Consider the following 26,291-nt stretch of genomic DNA (forward strand, 5'->3'; position numbering starts at 1 on the left):
TGGGATGTGGAATTAAAATGTGTGGCCACTGGGAGATCCTGCTTTCTCTGGCAGACAGAGCGTAGGGGTTCACCTGGAGTGTAGGTGATTGCCTGGAGTGTTAGTTCTTTCATGTCCTTCTGTGAATGAAATCTGTCAACTTTAACCGGATGGGAAGGTTGGGAAGTGTCTTATGTTCAGAGAGATCTGAAAGTCCTTGTACACAAGTCACTGAAAGTTAACATGTACAAGTAGCTAGGAATGCATTGATATAGGACATAGAACACAAAACAGTGCAGCATAAAAATAGGCTTTCAGTGCACCCATGTCTGTGCCAACTGTGATACCAATCTAGATAATTCCATCTCCCAGCACATCATCTACAGTATATTCCTCTATTCCATGCCTGTTCATATGTTTGTCTAAATGCTTCTTAAATGTTACTATTGTATCTATCTCCACCACAAGTAATATTTTGCACTCTTATTTCTAGACTATTTGAGTATAAGAATAATTAACTCTCAGTACAATTACAAGGACCTTGGTGAGACCACATCTTAAGTGTCAAGTAAATTTTAAGATGTGGTCTTATCATGTACAACTTTGACTTAATTGCTTATAAGAGGAGCTATAATAGTGGGAATGTAGCAAAGGTTTCACCAAAAAGGTTTGAGGGGCGGTATGTTTGTCAGATGAGGAGGAATTGAGAAAGTTACTTGGAATTCGGAAGAATGAGAAGTGACCATATGAAACAAGCAAATTTTTGAAGAGGAATCAGGATCATAAAATCAACAATGATGTTTCTTCTGGTTGACAAGTCAAGAACCAGAGACCTGCTGAAGGGTCTCGGCCTGAAACGTCAACCATACTCTTTCCATAGATGCTGCCTGGCCTGCTGAGTTCCTTCAGCATTTTGTGTGTGTTACCATAGTAAGCACTAGGCCATTTTGAACTGAAACAAGAAAAATTTCATCATCAAAGATAGGTAAACCATTGGAATTCTCTGTTGCAGGGGATAAATTAATGCATTCAGAAATAAGATCATTAAGTTTCTTGGAGGAAACAAAATATATGGAGATAGAATAGATTGGTGTTGAGGTGGAAGATCAGCCGTTCTTATGTTCAAAGGCAAAGCACGTTCAAGAGGCAAAATGTTGTCCTGTTCTTTTGTCTTGGGGTGTTTCATTCCAGTCCATATTGAAGCAAGACCTACAGCAGTATGGTTGATATGTATTTATTATTTCAGTAATGTTGAAAATATATTGTTTGATTAAGCATTCTTTGTTTAAATAATACATTACCGGTTATATGTAAAGGTATGTAAATGGCAACTGTTATCACGCCACTGCATCTCGCTAAAAGTAAAAACAAAGTTAGACTCACACTCACAGCTCTGCATTTTTGTTTTTAATTAATTTTAGGTTTTGGAGTTACAAAACATAACAGTCAGCTCTGAATTGTTGATCAAAATGGCCGATCAGGCTACACTATTCATGGGCATTTAAGGATAGGCAGTAAACCCCAATATCAATATGAATGTCCACCAGCTTTCTTATGTGGGTGTACTGTGATTTTCAAATGTCACTGACCAATAATTTCAGCAAGAAGAGTGAAGGTTACTGCCTAATGACACCTTAAGGTGCTCAAAGGTGAGGCACAGACTATTATTTGGGTGGATTCAATGTCCGTGTACCATCAATCACAAAGGTAAGGATATATCAAGCAATGGGCCAGTTCTGAAGCCCAAAACCAATGTAATTGTTGTTAAAATACATTTACATCACATGAAAATCAAAAACTTACAGATGCTGGAAATCTGAAATAAAAATGGGAGAAGCTGGAGACTTCATAGTTTAGGCAGCATCTGTAGAAAGCAAAACCAAGAATTAGAGTTAACATTTCAGGTCAAGGACCCTTCATAAGAATGTTCCTCTGCCAAAAAGTCAGTGGTTTTGAAAAGTTAATTCTGCTTCCAGTGGAAAGTGTTGTGATTCAGTTAAGATAAGAAGGTACAGGAGAGTTTATGGGCAATGTTCTGGGAAGCATTTATTGCTCAACTTGCGTCTTTAAAGTGGTGATTGAGTCATTGGCACGTTTTTGCTTGTGGGATCTTCCTGGGCACAGATTACCTGTCATATTTCCTATGTTTCAACAGGATTTAATTCCAGAATTGGCTGTTGTATTGACTATAGACTTTGGGAAGTCCTGAGCTTATGATAGCTGCTATTGTATTGCGAGTCCTTTATTTTCCAACCAGGATCAAATTCCCTAACCCACTGTACAACAGGGGAATAGCTGCTGTTATGTGGAGTTGATATTCTGATGCTGGAAAGGTTATGGGTGTGTGAGAGAATTAGGGTTATGTGAATAAATACTCAGCAGCTCCAATATAGGGTGATAGTGATGGAGCAAGGCTGTATTATCTCCAGAGCTCTACAGCTCTGGTAGCTCTCTGAAGAGGAGCTCGGAGGAAGGGGCAGCAGTAAATGAGAATGTTACACTGGTATGGAAAGGGGACAGCTATTAGAGCAGAGTTAATGTCACAGATCAACAACTCCCATTGAACAAGGGGATAGTGGAACTGAGGAAAAGAAAGAGCAAGAGAGAAGGCCTAGATTGGAGGAAAGCAGGAGGAGTTATGGTGTCAGGCAAAGTGGGAGGGTGAGCAATGGGTCAGAAATAAAGTTGGGCCTGAAAGGTTTTGATGATGAACTATTGTTAAATTGAACTCTGGGACACTGTGTGTGTGTGTGTGTGTGTGAGAGAGTGTGCTTGATTTTTTGTGCGTGTGTGTGTGCGTGCGTGCGCACGTAGATTGGCAAACATCTTCTAAATCTTCAGCTGTGCTGTAACGTCATATCCCTTGTATAAATACTGTTTTGGACTTTACAAACTGAAAAATAAGTGCTTAAAGGCAGGTTAAATATTTGCAGAACCAGTGTGAAAAAGCAAGGTGTAAGGGGGTGGTGGGACTAATTTGTGGACTGATTCATACCACAGCTCCGCTGCAGTGGCTGGAGTGGTCTCGTGCTGTGATTCTGCACGTGGTCTGATTCCAGTGAATGTCAACCTGGAGGAGAAGTCTGATTAACTTGTGCTTTACTTTTGCCTGCGCAGCTGATGCAGCAACAAGCAGCCATCATGGCAGCCAGCACGCACACCGGATACTTAAACCCAACCGCCGCCTTTCCAGCGGCACAGATGCACCACATGGCAGCCATCAACCTGAATGGACTGGCAGCGGCACCTCTGACGCCCACATCAGGTGAGGCCTCTCTCCTTCGCCCACTCAAGTGTGCTCCCTTCATGGTCAACCTGGTCCACCCCCTACTTTGGCCCTCCTCCAAATCCAGATGAACGTGGAAGGAACAGCCAAGAAACCAGTTGAAGGTAGCCAGCTTCCGTAAGGCATAAGAGCAGAATTATGCCATTTGGCTCATCGTGTTTGCTGTGCCATTCCATAATGGCACAGGGACAAAACAAAAGTATTTTAACTGGACACTAAACATCCAAGCCGATGGTCTTGGAAAGAATCATCGCAGCTTAAAGTGATGCAGGGTTTTACCATGATGGAATGGCAGAGCAGACTTGATAGGCCGAATGCCCTAACTCTATTCCCATGCCTTATGGTCTTGGGTTGTGGATACCCCTGGGAAGGCTAGCATATATTACCCAACCCTTGGCAACTTTAATGATGGCGGTGAACCACTGACTTTGCCAACAGGCCTAATCCTTGCGGTGAAGATACTCCTACAAGCATATTGATTGTTTCAGGATACCAGCCAAATGGTGAGCTACATCAATTATACTGAGGAAGGGGAACTTGGGCAGGGTCAGTGGGGCAAAGTTCCTCAGGATGTTGGCTCTCTTCTCTTGGCTAATTCTGTGATTGGAGGCTCTGGACAACAAAGCCTGGAACTGAAATCACATGGGTCAAATTAAAAAGGGATTATGTGTTCTTGTCTCATTTTGTTTGAGCATTTAGATTAGAGATTGTGGGAGTTGGCTAAGACAGGATGTTTTAACAAGCAAAGTGGTTGGTGATGGAAAATAATGTGTCTTAATTTCTCAAGAGTATGCCAATTAGAGATGAGAGTTGGAGGATAATGTTGATTTAAAACCATGAAGTTTTCATACATTTTGTACCTTACAGGGTTGTCCTCTCCCCCAGGAATTGCAGCTCCTGCTGTGCCTAGTATTGTGTCTCCGATCGGGGTGAATGGCTACACTGGACTATCTGCCCAGCCCAATGGACACCCTGCGGTGGAGGCCGTCTACACCAATGGAATTCACCCGTACCCAGGTATGTGCAATCTACACTGCAAATCCTTCCTTTCTGACCTCATTCTTGTCATAATGTAACTCCTCTCCACGGTACCACGTGGTATAAATGCATCTAACAGCTGTGTAGCATAACCTATAAGTGAATTTATAATAACAGATACGTCAATGAAAAGGTTGTAATATCTTCATTAACTGAGTATGTCAAAACACTACTGATGGCAGGTAAATCAGTGTTAGAGTCAGGTTCATACACTAACTTGCTTCTTTATCTTTTTCCTCCAATTTCTTTCCCTTCCTCTTCAACTTATATTTCATTCCCTCCCCTCCCTTCCTTACACTTGCTTGACACACTTGTCATTTTACTGGTGCTTCTGTCTTCCTCAAATGTCTTCTGTCAAAATTGATAACTTATTTTGCTTTCTATTGGTTTAAAATGTCCTTCTTATTCTTTCTCCATTGTTTTTTCCTCTGTCGTTCTTGTTTTTAATTCAATTATTGTTCTGCCCCTTTTCTTTTTTTCATCCTATTACCTATTTCAACATTCTCCCTCTAATATCTATCCTTTCTTCATTATTTCTTACTTATTTTTATTTGTTCCCTTTATTACACTTCCATTACCATTTTCTTCAATCTAACTTGCTGCCCTCTCTCCTCTCTTGCCATCTTCTCTCCATTGCTCTCATCTCTCACCTACTCTCCATCCCTTCTGCCTCCCACTCTTGCTTTATTGCTTCTGTCTCTCTAACGCTGCTGTCTTTCATTCCTTGTAAGTTGTTCCTGCCTCTCAACTTCTCACACTTCACCTCCTCCCTTTGGATTCTGCTTACCATCCCAACATCAATAACCTTTCCCACCTTACCTCCATCTCTCCTTTCTCCTGCCTTCTTTCCATCCTTTCCATCCCTCTTTAGCTCAAAGTCCTTCTGCAGCTGATGCCTTGCAGCAGGCTTTCACAGGGGTGCAACAATACACAGGTATTTGGAATATATTTCTTTTTCAATGCCTTTTCTGTAAACCTGCTCTGCTTTTGTAATATTGTTTGCCTACAAGAGACATGGAACCTTGAATACACAAGAGATACTGTTAATCAATGCATGAGCATTCAGAAAACAGCCAAATTGCAAAACAGGTAGGAATACTTGACATTTAAATTCTGTTTCTGAGATATTTTTAAATCTGCTGTTGTTTATCAGATCTGAATGATTTGATGTAGTGGAAAAGTGAGGGTAAGATAGCTGTAAAAAAAGAAGTTTGACTTCCTAAAGGTGCATGTACCTTGAAATAGACAATAGTGGTTTGTTACAAAATATAGATAGAATGAGGAAGGTTCCTAAGTACCATAGACATTATCGTAGGAATTACACCAATAACACACACTGGCTTTTTGGGAAATTCAGTTTTAAGAAAAGCACATAAGAAACGAAGGCATGATTTAGCCATTTGGCCCCTCAACCCTGTTTGACCATTGAGTAAGTTCACAACTAACCTTTTACCTCAGTACCATTTTCCTCCAGAAAACTCACCATGTATTCAATCTTTTGTCTGGAGATCTGTTAAACAGATAGATCCTCTACATTCTAGATGAAGAAATCTGTTCTTATTCGAGACCTGAATGGCCACTTCCTTTTTTTTGAGACGGTGACACTTACTTCCAATCTCCCCTGTGATTACAAACACCAACTCCACCACCATCATGGCAAACTGCTTAAGAATTTTATACATTTCAATTAGATCATCTTACATTTTGTGCTGACCCCATCTGCTCTACCTCTCCACCCACACACACACAAAAATCCCAGGAGTCATTTTAGTGAGCCTCAGGTTGTACTCGTTCAGATTCTTGAAGTGGACTCTTGACTTTTCTGTCTGTGTCAGTTATTCATCTGTGATATTGACTCAACTTGTTTCTTTCTCCATTTTTAAAAATCATAGCCATACAGTTATATGGCATAGAAGCAGGTCCTTCAGCCCAAATTATCCATGCTGACCAAGGTGTCTTCCTGGGCAGGTCTCCTTTGCCTGCATTTACCTCTAAGTCTTCCCTGTTCATGAACTAGTCTTTTTCCTTTACTTTGGGAGTGGTGGATGTGCCCAGCCTGAGCTGCCAGGCATGACTCCCTTCTCTGTATTTTAAAATTCCTATATTCTTTCACTCTTTCACTACTGCCATTTACTCAATAACCAGATAAGCTTGTTTGTAGGATATCCGCATGGTTACCCTGCCTGTCAGAGACATTCCCCCTTCTCCCACACTCCCCGCACTTCTTTCTCCTTCCCAAATATTTCTACCGGTGGTATAGTGGCATCTGCACCAGACTTCGGGGTGAGTGGTCCCGGGTTCGAATCCGGCTGGCTCCTCGCACACTTTCCATCTGTGCATCAAACTAGCAACCTGGCCTCATTAAAAAAAGAAAGACAACTGCTAAAGAAATGGCAAGGTTTCTGTCCAATGCACCATAAGGCACGGAGAGGAGCAATAAAAACAATTCCTTCCACAGATGCTAACTGACCTGCTGAGTATTTCCAGCATTTTCTGTACATTTGCCAGAAGCAATGACAGACATCCCACCCTGTAAAAACTCATTTCAGGGAGGTAGCACCATCAATTTGCAGGAGACTCCCAGAACTTCTGGGAGAGGTGGGATGTCTGCAATAGAGTAGCTCCTTAGCAGCTAGCCAGCTAGTTTAAATAACGTTAGCTATGCTAATGAACGAATGATACCTGTTAAACTCACCTCAACATGTCTTTTACAGTCTTAACCCACCATGGGCAATAGAAAAGTCACTGTTGCAAACAGTGCAGCGAGCAACACTGTCATTATGTTGACCCCTATTAGGCAGGGGTACACTTTAGGGTAGTCTGGGGTGACATACGTTTTATATTTTCTTTTTTTGGAACACTCTCCCATGGTGCTCACTCGCTGTCGCGCGCGCTCGCTCTCTCTCTCTCGCTCGCTCTCTCTCTCTCGCTGTCAAAAAAATTGATTTCTGTGATATCGTATATAATTTGTGGGCATCAGGGAGCCTCCATTAATATGCAGGAGACTCCCGGAACTTCCGGAAGAGGTGGGATGTCTGCAATGATCTCATATTATTCCATATTGGGTTTCATTCGCTACATTCTTACCCAATCACTGCGACTGTCTTGCATCCTCCGCCAACGGAAGTCAGTGATACAATGAGTTTGTATCATTGGCAAACTCAAATACACTGTGCTTTGTTGTCTCATTGACGTAGATTGTGAATGGTTGAGGTCCCAGTGCTGATCCCAACAACATCCCACTTGTCATAGCCTCCCAGATGGAAACATATCCTTCTATTCATTTCAATCCATTAACCAATTTTCAATCCATGAAAGAATATTTGCACAATCCTTTGTACTCTAATTTCATTGTGTGGTATCTAATTGAAGGTTTACTGCAAGACAAAATACACCATAATTTACTGATGATGTGATGAGGCACAACCTCTGGTGACTGACTAGGTCATCTTTCCATAACTTCAGAAACCCTTCAAGGCTGAGGTTTCTTATTTATATGGTCAAACTCCAATGGCTAATGTCATAATTGCAAATCCATCTTTGATCTCCGCACCCCCACCCCCCACCACACCTTTATCTTCATTGGAGAAAGTAGCATTTCAGCTTGGACCCACTCTTTCCTGGCCGGTATCTGGGTCAACTTTTAGATAGTATTTTCTGACAAAATCACCATTTACAGGTGATAAAATACAATCTTAATATTGTTAAGATGGTTACACTTATTATGAGGCTTCACTTTAAGTTACAAGACTATCACAACAGAACTGTATTTGGGGTTACATTTCCAGTGGGAAAACACAAATTAGACCACTTGCTTTCCCAACTTCACTGGGACTGCAAAGGAAAGAGCCATCAGGATCATCTCAGAGACTGCTAAATGTCCCTCCAGATGGCTAAAGATCAAGAGCTGTGACCTGTGGACCATTGCTGCTAGGACACAAACCCAGGGCCTAATCAACCCTGGCTGCATCGCCTGGGTGAGAGTGTCTGATGTTGAAAGAGCCAAAACACCTGCTAACCCCAGGTTACATCACTAATGATGTGTCCTAGCACATTCTAGGATGTATCTCAGCATCTCCCTATTTGTTTGTTGAAATAACTGCATTACTGAAATGTCCTATATAAACAAAGCTACCATTAAAAACACATTGGAGTTTTGATTGTAGAAGCTTTATTTGGATAGCTGGAGTGCTCCTTAATAAATAAAAAAAATAAACTCTACTTGGGCTTTCTGCTGGGTGCTGGTATCAATCTTAACTGATGTTTCAGTGACAAACTTTGCCATCTTTATCAGGGAGGATGCCCGGGCATATCTAGTCCGGTGGTATATATACTTCCGTCATCTGTCCCTTCTGATTGGTTAGTTCTCATCCAATCAGAATTTCGCGGTCCAACTTTGTTTACAATCGAATTCCAGTTCTTACTTAGAGTGAGACCTTCATCTTTGTTAAAGCAGCCGATGTTGTCATTGAAAAGTCAGTTAAAATCGATACCTGTACCCTGCTAGAAGCCTGAGAAGAGTTTATTCTTCATAGATGCAGGGAAACACTAGATCATTTTTCTGCTCTTTAATAGATTTTAACTGGACAATCCTGGACTCTTTAACATTTCCAAAGCTTTAGAACACAAGAAGAGACATTTTGGTACACTGCTTATAACTTTATTTAGCACTGGGAGTCAGAGAAGAAAACACATGGGTACTCTTAGCAGAAATGTTTCCATGTCTCTATCTCTTTCTGCCTTTTATTACATCTTGCCTGTAGCAGAGCCCTTAAATCATTAATTGCATGCTGAGATATTAAATTTTGGTCATTTTCTAATTATATGGGCTTGAGCCCATCTGAATAGTACACTGGACACTGTTAATGTAGTTAGTCACAGTCTAATATAGAAATGACTACAATGGACTTCAGTTTTTATGGTATGTCTTCCCGCAGGGATAAGGTTCTAAAGTTCTGCTTTGAGTGTCTTTTGGCCATATCTCTGAATGGTAAGGTAATGGCTGTTGGGGATAAACATGAATGAGCCAATCACAGTCTGAGATTCAACGGCCTAATTGAAAATTTCATTCTCTTGTGATTTTATGGGCAGCCATGTATCCGACAGCGATTGCCCAGATCAGCCAAGCGTTTCCTCAGCCACCGCCTGTCGTAACACAGCAAAGGGAAGGTGAGTTAAATCTACAAATGTCCATAGTCGCAACTCCTTCCCTGGAACTTGCCTTCTTCAGCACCGGCTCGGCATTTCCTAAACGTGTGGCCACACCCGCCAAGTACGGCAAGGGCTCCTGGTGCGTGGCAACACTGTAGGTTGCCCTCCAAGTGCCGTGCCATCCTAACTCAAACCTACCTCACTGCTTCTTCACTACTGATATGCCCAAGCCCTGGGGAGACATGGTGGCAGTTAGCGCAATGCTTTACAATGGAAGCAATCACCAATCAGGATTCAATTTGCGCTGTAAGGAGTTTCTATCTTCTCCCCGTAACCGAGTAGGTTTCTTCCAGGTACATTCCAAAGGCATATAGTTAGAATTAGAGTTAGTTAGTTGTGGGCATGCTGTATTAGTGCTGGAAGCATAGCAACAATGCAGGCTGCCCCCAGCATATCCTCGAACTGCGTTGGTGATTGACACAAACAATGCATTTCACTGTATGTGCCGTGTCAGATGACGTAGGCGATCTTTCCATGACCATGGTGGGTCTTGGTAAACTTTTCTATAGAAGTAGTTTCCCATTACCTTCTTCGGGGCAGTGTCTTTACAAGACAAGTGACCCCAGCCATTATCAATACTCTTGAGAGATTGTATGCCTGGCGTCAGTGGTCACATAACCAGGACATGTGATGTGCACCAGCTACTCGTGCGACCGTCCACCATCTGCTCCCAGGGCTTCACATGACTCTGATCGGAGGGCTGAGCAGGTGCTGCACCTTGCCCAAGAGTGACCTGCAAGCTAGTGGATGGAGGTAGCACCTTACACTACCTTTGGTAGACATATCTCCACCCCGCCACCCTATGGACAGATAAAGCTCATCTTTAGAACATCCTCCCAACAGCGCGATGGGAAGGCCTTCAGCAGAGAGACTGGAATGGTTCCAAAAATGTGATTCGTCATCACTTTCTCCTGGGTGGGTAATAAAATCTGGGCCTGAGAAAGAGGACGAATGAGCAACGAGAAGCTGGGTGAAATGGCTTGGGTACAGAAGCTCAAGGTGCAGGAGGAATGGGATTCAGTGGTGGAGTTCAGGAACTGGAGGGATGAGTTTCTCTAAGGGAGCTATAGTAGTGAAATCTAGTTTACAAATTATTTAGCAACTTGTCTTTTCACAGGAGTGTTCTAGACCAAAATCAGATTCAGATTTACAGTATTTATCACAAGTACATCAAACCATACATTAAAATGCAGATATGATCCAAGGACCCAAAATATAAAGACTTACCGCATGTGCCTTCAACCGGTCTCGCATCAGACAGGGCCTCCTGAAGGAGTGGGTAAAACATTTCTTTCACCTGTCACAATGCAACACAACACTGTTGCCAAACACAATTGGTTGCTCTGCGATTAAGGCATATTTGGGCAAGAGGAGAGGAGGAAAGGAGGACGAAGGGCTAGAGAAGGCAGAAAGTTTTAAGGAAGGAATTCCAGGGCTTGGCACCTTCTCTGCTGAAGTCTTGAGTTTGCTTAATATTTGCTTGAACTTCCTTGACGGGTTGTCACTGTATTTTCAGTTCTTTGCATTTTGGCTTCAGCTGGATGGAGACAGTACAGTCGACTTAATTGGGATGCATGACTTCTTTCCTCTGTGTCCTGACAGTCCAGCACAATCACACAGAAAGTATAAAGGACAGATCCAATACGCCACATTTACCAGCACCATCAGAACCAGAATGAAACTCATTCCCTCAGAGTGGAGGATGTTATCTCTCCCAGTCAACTTCAGTTTTATGAAAGATTGGTGATAAATGTTTGGCACAATGACCCAAAAGGCTTGAGGTGTTTAGGACGTGGTGGAATGTGGAATGAGGGAGATGTGTTTTTGACACATGAGATTCAATGCATCTGAACCATTCCACTATAATGCAAACTAATCCTGATTTTGCCTGATTTTAACAGCTCCGCAAATGGCAATCATACTTTTGCCTTTCAAGATCTTAATATAGCTTTCTGTACCTCCCTATACCTCCACCAGTGCCTTGCTTTTATCCTCTGAAATATCTTCTGAAAGCCGATTCTTCCCCCAAGCTTTTGGTCAGGTATCTTACACCCTTCCTTTGCTTAGTTTATTTTTCCTGATAACACGATTGTGAATGTTGAAGAAATTTTAATAATCAAGTACACCTCAACCCAGGAGTGGTCTTACTTCCCAGTGAGAGCCCCTCTAATGTACTAACTCCCCCAGTGAACCCCATTCCTCTGGTATCAGTACTCCTTTAATGAAGCCAGGACTCCATAACTGAACCCATTCCTCTGGTGCCTAAGCCCATCCCGAAGCCCTTTATTTCAGTTCCCTAACCATCCCACTGAAACCCATCCCTCCATTACTGAACCCTCCCTCTGGTACCTAACTTCCCTACTGAAATGCAGACCACTAATCCAAAACATCTTCACTGAAAAAACTTCCATCCAGTACCCTAACTTGCTACGTATGCGCGGAGCACGAACGACAATGGTGCAGTAGGATTAAATGTTCTCAGTGAGTCAAGTTGGCCACTGTACGTGCTGGGCAGCTTACAGCGCGGGAGCTACGAACCAAACGTGTGCACTCGAAAGCCCATGCAGGAAGAGAGAGCCCTCCTCGCGTAGGCGGTCAATCGATACACTGCACGATCAATTGGCCACATGCACACTGACACATTTTCACAAATAATCTGATACAGTTCATCACTCACTCCCTGGCACTCATCTCTCTGGTACCCCACCGCATGATGAAGTGACACCAAGACTCCCTCTTTCAAGCCCATATGTTTATCCTGTATCTGAAGTTTGTCTTTGCATGTCAACTCTCTTAGCTGAGCTGAACCCTTTACCTTCCTATTCCCCCCCACTGAAGCCCCTCTGTCTAGTCCCTCTCCAGCCTAGTCCTCATTGCACTGCTGGTGTTTAGGGCAGCAATGAAGGTCCTCCACCTTTGGTGGTGTTCAGGGCTTCCTTCATCATGTCAGTAGCTTCCCCTTGGTTTTCACTACTGTCAGTCATGCAAGTCCCAGGTGGAGACTTTGGAATACCATCTCACTCAAATGTAGAAGGATTCTTCATTGCGATTTCTGTAACAATTTTGTTTTACCAGTCACTGTTAGCCCCGAGCTGAACCTGTGAACCTGGAGGGCCAGTGGACCACTATTAGTCTGGCCTATACCCTTTGACCTGCTTGGCATGGGTGACCCTCCCAAAACCCAATGCATAAAGCTTTGACTCAAGCTAACATAGCTCTCTGGGTCATTGAAGCACGCAAGCATCCAAACTCTTGAATGCTATTTCATTTGTGCTGTCTATCTCTCTCAGGTTATAAGTTGGGTTATTTGATAACGCAAAGGAATATATTTTTAAATCTCATTGACTTCCTGCCCCAACCTCTCCATTCGCAGTTGCAGAGTTAGAATTCCTTTAAGCTATCCTCACTGCTCTTGACCTTTACTCTGGCATCAAGTTTGCCCTTCACTTCCGCTTCTTCTTCACTCTGTAGGTACCCTTCCCTGCTGATTTCTCTTTGCTTTGTTGTAATTTCTCCACATGCAGGACCAGAAGGCTGCAATCTTTTCATTTACCACCTCCCGCAGGAGTTTGGAGACAGTGAGCTCATGCAGATGTTTCTGCCCTTTGGGTCCGTGATCTCATCAAAGGTTTTCATGGACCGCGCCACCAATCAGAGTAAATGTTTTGGTGAGTGTTGCCAACAGGTCCAAGGCACCCCTCACCCTGAGAGCTTACATTCAATTTCTTAAGGAATGAAAGGTACATATATCCATGGAAGGTTTGGTGCCTTGGAAAGGTTGAGTTTCACAAGTTAATGCTGCACCAGACAGGAGTGAAACTGGGGTAACCTTCACATGCAAAACTGGGGGTGCTGGAGTGGGGGCAGAAATCTGGAAGAATGGGATCAATGGAGTTTTTTTTGTGCATCAAGATTTGAGTCGAACTGAACAGTAGAACCTTGGGGGTCCTAAAGACTCCCCCACTCCCTGCCTTCCTTGTGGACCTGGAGAATGAGACAGTGGATGGACTGAACAAGCGAGGAAGCTCCAGGGAAGTCAGAATCAGGTTTAATATCTGTTGTTTTGCATCAGCAGTACAACACAATGAATATAAAATTATATATTACAATATATATAATTATAAGTAAGTAATGCAAAAAGAGAGCAAAAAAATAGTGAGGTAGTGTTCATGAGTTGGTTGAATGTCTGTTCAGAAATCCGCTGGTGGAGGGGGAAAAGGGAAGTGCTAAAATCTCCAGGGATATATCCAACTGGAGTCAACAAGTTTGCATGAGCTACTGGAGTATTCAACCTTGCACGATGTAACTGGACAAAGTTCGTTATTCACTATAACATTTTACAGTTAAAATAGAGTGGCTTATTTTCTCAGCTACACTGACTTCCTTAACAATGCACCAAACACTCCTCTCCTCCCCCTACCCAACCCAGTCCCACAAAATCCTATTTGGGTCCTTCCAAAAGTAAAATCTGATGCTAGCAGGTAGTTTGTTTTATCAACGTTGCCTTACATGTTGATAAGGTTGTTAAAGAAGGCGTTAGATGTTGGCCTTCATTAGTTGGGGGATTGAGTTTAAGAGCCACAAGGTAATGTTGTAGCTCTATAAAGCCCTGGTTAGACCGCACTTGGAATATTGTGTTCAGTTCTGGTCACCTCATTATTGGAAGGATGTGGAAGCTTTGGAGAGGGTGCAGAGGAGATATACCAGGATTCTTTCTGGTCCAGATAGCGTGTCTTATGAAGATTGGTTGATTGAGCGAAGAAGGATGAGAGGTGACCTGATAGAGGTGTACAAGATGATGAGGAGTTGTATTCACAGAGTGAATTGCCAGAAATGTTGTCCCAGGACTGAAATTGCTAATACAAGAGGTCATCATTTTAATGAGGAAAGTATAGGGGTGTTGTCAGAGATAAGTTTTTACACGGAGTTGTGAGTGTGTGGAATGTCTTGCCAGAGGTGATAATAGAAGTAGGTGTATTAGGAGCATTTAAGAAATTCTGAGATAGACACATGCATAGTAGAAAAATGATTATGTCGAAAGGAAAGCTTAGATTGATCTTAGAGTAGGTTAAAAGGTCGGCACTACATCGTGGGCTGAAGGGCCTGTATTGTACTGTAATGGTCTATGTTTGATGATATACCCAGTTGCCTACCTGCAGTTAACAGGAATCCAGTTTGTCAGCTAAGTCAACTCCTGGGCACTGTTTTGCCTGTTCAGTAAATGGAAGGAAAGTTGCTTTGAAGTGGATGGCAAGAAAGTTGTTAAGCAAGTGCAAGATATGCTCTTTGTGGGATCTCCGGAAAAGATGCTGAGAGGTTATTTCCTCAGGCAGAAGCATAAAGAGTTGGGTACTGATGACTGAAATGAGAACAAATACCTTCCCTCAGCAGGTTCTAATTCGCTATCTCAGATGATGTGAATGCTGAGTATATTCAACAGGCACTGGGATTTTTGGATTTTTGGATTCCAAACAAATCCAGGGGTACAGCAACTGGATGAATAAGTATATCTGAGAAACAGAGTCAGCCATGTTTTTGAGTGGTGAAGTAGAGTCAAGAGGTCACATGGTGCTACTTCTTATTTTTTAAGATAGGGAGCAAACATTTAATCTCAAATTTCAAGGTCTGGACTTTCAAAATCTCCTTCAGTAATTCAGTTAAGCTGATGTCACGGTATCCAGGCTTTGATGGGGGTCCCAATCTTGGTGATCCCACCACAAGGTGTTCACCCCTTCTCCATCTTCTCACCCACTGTGGCTTTGCTATATAGTGGGCAACAGCACCACCAAGTGGCCCAGTCGTGGAATATTCTAACAGGGTGATTGGCAGGTGTGAGTATCTAATGAGTGGAACTCTGCCTTCACGCAGAGTTTCCTCCCCCAATGCATAAGGATCTGTTGTTTCTCATTTTTTACCCTGAGGGCAACCCTACAGACAGCCAAGTTGAAAGGAACCAGCTCAGTACCTGCCTGTGAGGACCTCCTGGTGGATAACTACCTTCATTCTGCCAGTGTAACTGTGCATGGGGGAAGAGACCAATCAAGTCCTTGCAGCTGCAGAGGTGCTTTGGATAGAATTGGGTTGGGAGAGTGAATGGGACTGGGACCTTCCTATATGTTGGGAAATGTGGCCTTGTATGCAAATTGTCAACCTTGTTCTCTTTCTGTTTCCTGAAGGTTTTGTGAGTTTTGATAACCCCACTAGTGCCCAGGCCGCCATCCAGGCCATGAACGGTTTTCAGATTGGCATGAAGAGGTTAAAAGTCCAGCTAAAACGGCCAAAGGACACCAGTCGCCCATACTGACCGACTGTGATTCAGGGCATGAATTTCTGATTTTCTAGGTAAGCCAAGAATTGCTAAATTCTGACCTCTTGGGTCTTATAAAATCATGGAACTGTTATGGTGCAGAGATTGGCCATTCATCCCACCGATACTGATACAACGATTCCTCAAATTCCTCTGCTGTTCCCCTCAGAAGCCCTCATTAATTCTATTTCCACCACAGGTCTTCTCAGGTGCCTTAGCTCCCACATCACTAGGTTCGGGAGCAACTATTTTGCAGCTGCATCTACTGAACCAGCGTGGACACATTCACTTAGATCAACACTAAACTGATTGCACCACACAAGGGCTCACTTTCAAGGACTCTGCAACTCATGTTCAGTATTATTTTATCACTTATTGTTAGTATGTTTTTTGTATTTGCACAGTTTGTCTTCATTTGGTTGTTTGTAGCTTTTCATCGATTCTGTTGTATTTCTTTGTATCTACCATGAATGCCTGCAAGAAAATGAATTTCAGGGGAGTATATGGTGACACATACACACTTTGATATAAATTTACTTTGAACTTTGAGTTACCAATGCCTGACTTACGGATGCCCTGCATCTAGGATCAAGTGTTTGGGAGACCAGCAGGGTGGGGATGGATTTGCTGTCTGCTGTGGGACTGTAGGCATCTTCTGCTCGGTGGGGAAGGGCATTGGTGAGTGCCTTCCCTCCCCACTCCCCAACCTTATGCCTGAACAATCGGGCTGGGTAACACCGAGCAGAGCCGGATGTATGGAGGAGACCCATTCACTGACCAAATCAGTGGGTCTGGCTGGCGGCCGCTCCACCCATGCTTGTCCATTCTCTCGTCGCCGCTGTTTGTGATCTGCTCCCGGGTGCTGTTTTCATGCATTTCTATCTTATGAACAGTTCAGGTTACTGACCAATCTTGGGAATGGAGCCCTGTTGTAATTTGGGGACCGTGAGTTTCCCAAGCCCACGATGATGTTAAGCAGGTTTGTGTCCAAGAAAGAATTTGTGCTTTCACATGAAGGGTAACATAAATGGGGAATTCCTCTCTTTTAAGGCATGAGCAGTGGGAGGTGGGGGGACGGGCAGGCCCACCAAATTTCAAAACCAAGGTGGATGGAATTTTTTTATTGAGGTGCTTAACCAAGACAAGTTATAGGGTTAAGATGAAGGTCAGCCATGGTCTGATGAACTGAGGGGTTGAGCAGCCTCCTGCCACATGCAGTCCGATGTACTGGTCAAGTAAACCGATGATTCAGTGGAAGTGTCTTGCTCTACATGTGTCCTGAGAAATGATCAGTCCATAATAGCTCTTTATGAACTAAATCACCATTGAAGGAATTTTGAGATTCTGATGGCCATGTAGATATTGTGCTAGATAATTAGAAGATCTTCGATTGACAGTCTTAATGAGAAAATATCTCCTGTATAGACAAGGGAAAATCTGCGGATGCTGGAAATCCAAAGCAACACACATGGAATGCTGGGGGATCTCGGCAGGTCGGGCAGCATCTATGGAAATGAATAACCAATCAACGGCTTGGGCCAAGACCCTTCTTCAGGACTGAGAAGGAAGGGGGAAGATGCCAGAACAAAAATGTGGAGGGAGGGGAAGGAGGCTAGCTAGAAGGTGATAGGTGAAGCCAAGTGGGTGGGAAAGGTCAAGGGCTGGAGAAGAAGGAATCTGATAGGAGAGGAGAGTGGACAATAGGAGAAAGGGAAGGAGGAGGGAATCAGGGGAAATGGTAGGCAGGTAACTCTTTTATAGAAAGAAATTCGCTGTCATCACAACATATGTGTGGGAGAAGCAAGATACAAAGACAGTTATATTGCTGACTAGAATGATTAAGAGCAGCTAAGTTCCAGGGTGGAAAACAGGTAGAATGGAGCCCAACTGTTAGGAAAGGAAGGATCCAGCCTATTGGCTGCTACGTTTTTGCACTGGGAAAAACAAATGGCTGGTAATCCCATTTCTAAAGCAAACACCCATAGGACAGGTGTATGTGTGACCATGAGTGAGGACGTGATCCCAAATGGAGGGAGTGTCCACCACTGATGATTCTATTTGAAGTTTCCTGTTTGAACTACTTCACTTAGCCAGAACTTGGAGCCCTCTACCAAATTCCCCAGTAATCAGTGGTCCCAACATATCAGTGTAAGTACCCTGTGACAAATGTCTAAACCTGATCATGTTCACTCAGCAGCCACCTTAGTAGTACCTCCGGCAACTAATAAAGTGGCTATTTAGTGTATATTCGTGGTATTCTACTACCATCACCCATCTACTTCAAGGTTTGACATGTTATGCATTCAGAAATGCTCTTCTGCCCACCACTGTTGTAACACGTGAGTTACTGTCGCTTTCCTGTCAGCTTGAGCCAGTCTGGCCATTCTCCACTGACCTCTCTGTTAACAAGGCATTTTCACCCACAGAACAGGATGTTTTCTGTTTCTCGCACCATTCTCTGTAAACGCTAGTGACTGTTGTGCATGAAAATCCCAGGAGATCAGCAGTTTCTGAGATACTCAAACCAGCCCATCTGGCACCAACAGTCATTCCATGGCCAAAGTCAATTAGGTCACATTTTTTTCCCCATTTTGATGTTTGGTCTGAACAACAACTGAACCTCTTCACCATGCCTGCATACTTTTCTATGCATTGAGTTGCTGCCATGTGATTAGATATTTGCATTAATAAACAGGTTAGATTATTAGATTAGCTTAGATTATGATTAGATTAAATTATCTTTTATTGTCATTTAGTAATGCATGCATTAAGAAATGATACAATATTCCTCCGGTGTGATATCACAGAAACACAGGACAGACCAAGACTGAAAAACTAACAAAAACCACATAATTATAACATATAGTTACGACAGTGCAACAATACCATAACTTGATGAAGAACAGTCCATGGCACAGCAAAAAAGTTCAAAGTCTCTCGAAGGTCCCATATCTCACGCAGACAGGAGAAGGAAGAAAACTCTCCCTGCCATGCTCGACCACAATCCAACTCTGAGTCGTCCGAAAACTTCAAGCTCTGATCAACCCTCCGACACCGAGTACCAAGCACCATCTCTGCCAAACGCTTTGACCCCAGCCTCGGTAGCCAGCAGCAGGCAAAGCCGGGGATTTTGCGGCCTTCCCTCCGGAGATTCTCGATTGCACAGCAGCAGCGGCAGCGAACCGAGCATTTCAGAAATTTCTCCAGATGTTCCTTTGTGCTTCTCACGTCTGTCTCCATCAAATCAGAATTGTCCATGGCCCCTATCTAACAGATATGATATCATTTCACCAGAGAGCTGCGCATGCCGTGTCACGCCGCCATCTTCTCCTCCCGCCTGGTTACAGATATACCTAATAAAGTGGCCACTGGGAGTACTGTATTTATCTTAGAAAAAATTCATTTAAATAAATGAAAGTTGTCTTCACCTTTAGCAGCAGGGGAGCTTTGAGTAGGATGTTCTGTAATTTTTATGCATTCAACACCTGTTATGTTTCCTCTTTCACCAGGGCAGAGATGGTGAGGAATATGAGCGCGTACCTTTTGAGATGGCTGTTTCTGAGTTACCAGTGCAGAGAGGGAGAGATAACAGAAATACAAACTTCAAGAAAACATTTAAAGAACCCTGAAAATGTGAAAATTCATTGCAGCTATTCAAGAAGGCTCAATCGATCTTACAATAGCAACAACACATGATGAAGATGTGACGTAATACGACGTAGGGAAGGACAGCTGTCTTAAAGGTTGCAGAGGAAGCTGCTTTGGCGCAGTTCTGTGTCATCGAGCACACAGCCAGATCTCCTAGGTGATAGTTGCCATGGCTGAGGGTTTCTGTGTGCGTGTTAGTGTGTGTGCGTGCATGTGAGAGTGCGTGAGCAAACAAACGTTTGTGTGTGTGTGTGTGTGTGTGTGTCTGAGTGTGTGGCTTGTGTGAATCCATATGATTGACATGGTACCGCAGAACGTATTGAAACTTTAGCTCTTAGACATTCAGGGACCAAATGGACCAAACAGATTTTTTAAAGTTTATTATTGCGGCCTGTATATGTAATATACAAGTTCAGCTTTCCTTATCTAATCTTGAGAGTTGAAACATGGGTGAAAAATAAGAGCTAAACTGTTTTAAACAAAAACAAATCAATGCTTCAGTGGTCTTAGAATAGTATTATACACTGGGAAATTTAAACAAGGAGCAAAATATAGTGGAAGCTTTCCAGGGGTTAGTTTTAAGAAGAAAACAAAGACTAAAATGTACCTTACACCTCATGTCCTTCTTAGGAGATGTGATAGTACTGCATGCAAATGTGACCGAAAATATTATACATATAGATATTCTGCTCCTTATATTTCTGAAGAGGTTGCTTTAAAAGGGAGAGAAAGAAATTGAAGCCTGCTTGCTTTTTCACAGTGAAGGTGGGCTTTGTTTGACCATTTGAGGACTTTTTAATTGCCGCATTGATGAATTGAGTTGCCTCGTCTGACAGCTTTGTTCAACGGGTAAGCCTGGAAGAATGTTGCTCTGAAATCTGTGTTTTAAAGGGGAAAAAAAGTGTCAAAAAAGCAAAAATCCTTGTAGTGTAGCTTTCCTTAAAAATTACATTGTAAATAATCCCTGGAATAACAGCACATTGTTTCTGATAACTGGCGAGGGTCTTTATATAAATCCTCAGGCGTTAAGATGTTTATATATTACCAAAAGGCGGAGGAGGATTTGGTCAGGGAACATTGGCACAGTGTCACATTGCCAGGAGCTCATTGCGTGAGGTGGGATTCACAGCTGCCCAAGTGTTGACTGCAGAGCCTCATAAGGTCAATCTCTGGCCCATGTTTGGCACTGCTGAGGGTTCTACCCTTGTCTGACCTGTGGAAAATTCCTTTCCCTCCTGCCCTTCATCTCTAAGTTCCCTATTATAAGTTTGTTTGTGGCTTTTGTGTCCCTTCTCCACAACTCTACCCCAGCCCAGTTAATCAGCTAATAGCACAAAGTCACCCTTAATTTCAAACTAATTATTAGTGAAAGACAAGACAATGTTCTTTTTGTACATTTCACAAATCTGGGATTCCCAAGTTGTTTTTGTACTTAATCGTACTGAATCCCCTTCAAAATGCAGCAGCCAGATTGTTTGGCAGACTCCCACAGAAATAGTTCATCTGCTTGAGCTGTTGACAGAGGGGTTAATTTTGGCTTGAGCAACAGAACTGCCTTCCCACCTCCTTCAGAATGGTGCGCAGGTTTCAGTTCAACAAGTCATTCATGTTAACCACTCTCTCAGTATGGCACTGGGCATTTTGTTGTCTCATCCCCAAAGCTGGACTTCAACCCTGAGCCCCTCTGGAGGTGGGAGTGCAGCTCACAAATCCATATCTGATATCTCCTTCCAGTAAATTATTTTCCCTCTCTTCCTTTTTTTTTCTCTTCCTCTCCCCCTTTCCTGTTTTTCTGTTCCCCACTCTGGCCCCTTACCTCTTCTCCTCCCCTGCCTAACTCCTCTCCCTGGTGCCCCTCCTTCTTTCCTTTCTCCCATGGTCCACTCTCCTTTACTATCAGATGCCTTCTTCTCCAGCCGTTTATCTTTCTCTCCCACCTGGCTTCTCCTCCTTCCCCTCCCCCCATCTTTTTATTCCGGCATCTTCTACCTTCTGTTCCAGTCCCGGTGAAGGGTCTCGGCCCAAGACCTCGAATGTTTATTCACTTCCATAGATGCTGCCTAACCTGCTGAGTTCCTTCAGGATTTTATGTGTGTTGTTCCCACTGTTGCCAGTTTGATAATTCAGAGGCAGTTCGGTACGAGAGCTGTTCTGAATCCTTTTAAACTAAAATGCACCGATCAATACCATAGCCAGTGAGTAGGAGGTGGGGCAAGGGCACATAACCACAGCTGGCAAAGCCAGTTTATTCGGAAAACACTCTGAAGTGCAGAATGAGCAGAACCTGCGGCAGCTTCTCCAAGTAAAAACTTGGTAATTTCTCCAGAAAAATGCCATTTGGTGGATAATTACCGATAAAGTATTTGCATTGTTAATCTCAGTCACCTACTGCAGAGTGATCACGATGTTTAATTCATAGGGAAATTACCCCGTTTTCTCCACTCTGCTTGACTGTAGTGTTTTCACCATTTTTTATTTTCCCATATTCTTGCATCTCCACTTACTACATGCTAAGGGTGTTGCCATCACTGGCAAAGACAGCAATTCATGCCGACCTCTAACTGCCCTTGGAGGATCGCCCCAGTCCTTGTCCTAAAGGTACTCCTATAATGTATCAGATTCTTCACAAACAACCCCAGTCACTGAATATGTGAGACATGGCCTGCAAATTCAATTTACAATTTTTATCCTTGTTTTGATTCACCCATGACAACGCCTCTCTCTCAAACCTCCCCCCTCCGCTTAATTTTATTTAGATACAGCACGGTAACAAACCCTTCCAGACCAACCAGCTCACACTGCCCAATTACACCCATGTCACCATAACCTACGAACCCGTACGTCTTTGGGATGTGGGAGGAAACCAGAGCCCCCGGAGGAAACCCACGTGGTTGCAAAAGCATAAAAACTCCTCGCAGTTCTCCCCGTGACCGCGTGGGTTTTCCTCTGGGGGCTCTGGTTTCCTCCCACATCCCAAAGTTGTACAGGTTCATAGGTCAGTATGTCACGTGGGTGTAATTGGGTGGCACGGGCTCATTGGGCGGGAGGAGCCTGATAGCGTGCTGAATCACTAAATAAACAAATCCTCCCGTTGCACACCTCTGTATTTGGCCACTGGTACAATCTTGATTCTACTTGCTCCACTGAAGTCCTTGCCCTCGGCCACCTGGGTTCTAAGCTGTGACATTCCTGACTAAGCCTGACCACTTCTCTCTCTCTCTCTTTCTCCTTTCTAACACTTCCAGCCTTCTTGCTAGCTCCATATTGCACATTGATTCCGCTCCTGCAAAGCACCTTGGGATGTTTTGTTACGTAGAAGGTGCTATGTAAATGCAAGGGCTTGTTGGGCTTACGGCAGGCTTCTAAGACCACCTTACGCCGGCGGGCTGTTGTTAATTTTAATAAATGAATCTGCAATTTTTGTTTTGATTGCCTGTTATCTAGTTTGGGGCATCCTTGAGCAGAAGTGTGTAAGTGACCAGAGGCTTGTAAGTTATACAGAATTAGCATTGAAAGGGTAAGTTCCATCTTGGCTGTTTTACATACTTGTGTGTATAAAAGGACTGACGCTGGTTGGGATGTATTGACAACAAAGGCATCAGCATTGCAGTGTTCTGGTCCCTTGTTTTTGAGAATTAAACCTGAAACCTCAAACATTGTTGGGTTCTCAGTGTGGAAGGACATTGTTCCCAGGAGGGAGCCTTACTTTCCCAAGGTATACATTTCTCTCACTACTTTGACCCAGGCCGACCTCTCTACAAATAAAGGGACGATGCTTTTTTTGTGTGTGTGAACGATTTGTACCCATGACACGAGAGATTCTGCAGATGCTGGAAATCTTGAGCAACACACACAAAATGCTGGAGGAGTTCAGCAGGTCGGGCGGATGCTGCCTGACCTGCTGAGCTCCTCCAGCATTTTGTGCTTGTGTCCATGTTCTGATCGGCAGAAAGCAAACAGCAGGGGGTGACCGTGACATTTGTGCCGTCTCCCTCATCATGTCGCAAATCGGGCGCCTTTTTGTGCCATGCTTGCTTGAACATGAGCTTGGGTGTGCAGGCAGCAGATAAGAATCCTACTTACTTACTTGGGCTCTTTGCTCCCGGTGGAGCATGGGCCATCGATGACCTCCCATCTCCATCGTCCTCTGAAGTTGACAGTATGGTTCATCAACACTTCTGCAATCCATTGCATCCACTGTACAGGGGATTGGTCTATACAGCTTCACCAGAGCCCTGTTGGCCAGCCTTAACTGTTTCCACCTCTCGCAATGGGGACATCGGGTTGGACTTTAAGAGGCTTGGGAAACCTACTGATGAACAATTAGGAACTTGGAAACATTGACAACCACTTCCATCATGTCTGTCAGCCTCACTGGGAATCGTCAAACAGACACTGTTAGATTTTAAGCACAATTATACTGCTCTAATTAGGCACTTGGTGACCTGGAGCTGTCCCTTACTGCTGTAGTCATGACCTGTACAAGCAAAGGGCACGTCAGGGGTTAGCACAGCTCCACAATGCCTTCCACTCATCACCCTGCACTCTTGTTGTTGAAAAAGAGCAGCTGTGAGATTTCTTTCTGCAACTGCTCCCGCTACATTGCTAGATAGATGCCTAGAAACCTGACAGCTCCCTGCCTCCTTCTCCCAAAACTACCGCCGCTAAGGGAAGGAGCATTTCAGAGGACCTTCATATGAGTAATGACGAGACATTTGCAACAATGCACTCCACTTTAAAAAGACAAAAAAAAAGTCAGACTATTAAAAGCAATGTTTGATATTCAAATTAATGTTGTAGAGCCACTCAGTGACATCCCGGGCAACAGGAATGCCTGGCCTGCCTTTAAGTTCATACCTGACCTTGGTTAGAGCTTTAAAATGCAGTGAGAGGGTACTCCACTTGGGTGGAGGCAGAATAAAAGGCGAGAAGGAATATATGTCACTTCTGAGTGGAAATTTATTCTCTTTCGCTGGTGCTGAATAAGTTCACAGCTGTCTATTGAAATCCATTTCCGAAAACAGGTTCCATTGAAGCCAGTAGAGGCAAGTTTCAGAAGCGGAGTTGAAGGACAGGAGACGATGTTTAACGTGCTTGGTGCCCCTGACTGAGGACGAGTTTCTAGGCCTTAATCTTGGTGGAACTAGGAATGTTTGTCAGAGCAGACTGTTACATGATGAGGAGCAAGCCATTTACATTGAGTTGCATGGAAATCTCTTTTCTCAGAGGTAGTGAATCTCTGGAATTCATTGCCCCAGAGGGTCTTGGAGATGAGAAAATTAGATATATTTAACGTGGAGATGGATAATTATTTCAATGATCAAGGAATTGAGGGCTACGGGGAACTTGCACAGGAGAGTAGTTGAGGCAAACATAGATCAGCCATGGCTGTATCAAACGATGGGACAGGCTTGAGAGGGGCTGATGACCTACTCCTCCTCCGAGTTATTTGTGCTCACACAATATTGTGTGGAGGGAGGTGATATGTAGAGGGCCACTGGAATAATTTTTAAGGTTATGCACAGCTGAAAACAGCAGTTGCAAGTTGACTCATCCATAATTGCCAGAAGCAGGGCATTTCTCTGATAGACCCATAGCTTGCATTGCCAGGTTTGAACTTGAAAATGCAGCATGCCACACTAACGAAGAATAATCAGGGGTCAAGCAAACACAGCCCTGGTACAGCATGGGTGAAGACCCCCTTCTGCTCTGTGTAGCCTTACGCCACAGCGCAAGAAGTGAATGCCAGCCCGCCCCATGCCAAGCTACATGTGGAATTTCTGATTCCTCCTCCCATCCCTGCCAAATTGTTTTCTACGTAGCCTTGCGTAGTGGGATTTCCAATCCTAGTGCTAAAAAAGACCTGCGGGGAACCAGGCTGTGTTTGATTTGATGGTTGGCTCCTTCCATCTTGCAAAGTGAGAAAGTGGAGAGTTTCATACCATCTGCCTGGGCTACGTTTGAGCTCAGCCGTTGGCCAACTCAACAACGGCGCCAACTCAATGATGGCGCCCACTCTCTGTGAAACTGCCCAGATATTTTACATAGAGATTAAACAAGGGCAGGCTGATGCTCCTGCTGGTGTTCTTGCCTACTCGGAGTTCTCTGAAGACAGCGCTGGAAAATTCTGCTTTTCTGACATTGTTTATTGTTTACAATTTAAAATTGCTCGAATACCATTCCTGCAGATGGAAGATTGGTGGAGATTTCACTTGTTCCATTGATCAACGAACTCGAAACTGCGTCATTCAATTTGTAATTATCTGGATATTTTAACCTGAGTGATGAAAGGTTCTGGTTATTTCTGTACATATTTTGACTTCTCTTTATAATTTATATATTTATTGTAATGTTTTAGTTGCTGGAGAGCTTTATTTAATTGGTACTTCTTGGCTGACCTTGACAATGGTACAGTACTTTTTTTATATATAAATATATTTGAATTATTTGTATAATGTGTTATCATTTCCGTGTCACATATTCATGACAGATGAGGTTCTGATATAAAAAAATAAGCAAAACAATGCTCTATTCACTCAGGCGGACAAGAAATACTGTATCATACATTAAAGAAATTTAAATAACAATAAGTGTTGAGTCTGAGTGTCTTCAGTGCTATTGTGAGGAGCCTCCAGGTGAGAATCTTAATTAGGGTTCACGGCAGTAATCAGAGTCTATAATGCTGTCCCAGAATGGCTCTAATACTTTTCCCCTTAGAGTCGTAGAATAATACACCATGGAAACCAGCCCCTTGGCCCAACTCATCCATACTGGCCTAGGTGCCCACCTAAGCTGGTCCAGCTTGTCTGTGTTTTGCCCCAT

The 26,291-nt window shown here is 43.5% G+C and overlaps 1 protein-coding gene across 5 annotated transcripts in view; it reads left to right on the plus strand.

Annotated features, from left to right (window-relative positions):
* LOC134337532 (CUGBP Elav-like family member 4) overlaps positions 1-22,266 on the plus strand; it is a 588,910-nt gene extending 566,644 nt beyond the window's left edge. For all 5 annotated transcript variants that reach the window (XM_063032625.1, XM_063032624.1, XM_063032626.1 and 2 more), the window contains 7 exons: positions 3,097-3,244; positions 4,133-4,282; positions 5,175-5,237; positions 9,395-9,472; positions 13,039-13,182; positions 15,691-15,856; positions 19,331-22,266. In XM_063032625.1, coding sequence (XP_062888695.1) covers positions 3,097-3,244; positions 4,133-4,282; positions 5,175-5,237; positions 9,395-9,472; positions 13,039-13,182; positions 15,691-15,818 — 711 coding nt within the window. In that variant the 3' untranslated portion in view covers positions 15,819-15,856; positions 19,331-22,266. The remainder of the gene's footprint in view (positions 1-3,096; positions 3,245-4,132; positions 4,283-5,174; positions 5,238-9,394; positions 9,473-13,038; positions 13,183-15,690; positions 15,857-19,330) is intronic.
* The last annotated feature ends 4,025 nt before the right edge of the window (positions 22,267-26,291 follow it).

The sequence above is a fragment of the Mobula hypostoma genome, chromosome 24, assembly GCF_963921235.1.
Source record: "Mobula hypostoma chromosome 24, sMobHyp1.1, whole genome shotgun sequence".
Lineage (NCBI taxonomy): Eukaryota > Metazoa > Chordata > Chondrichthyes > Myliobatiformes > Myliobatidae > Mobula > Mobula hypostoma.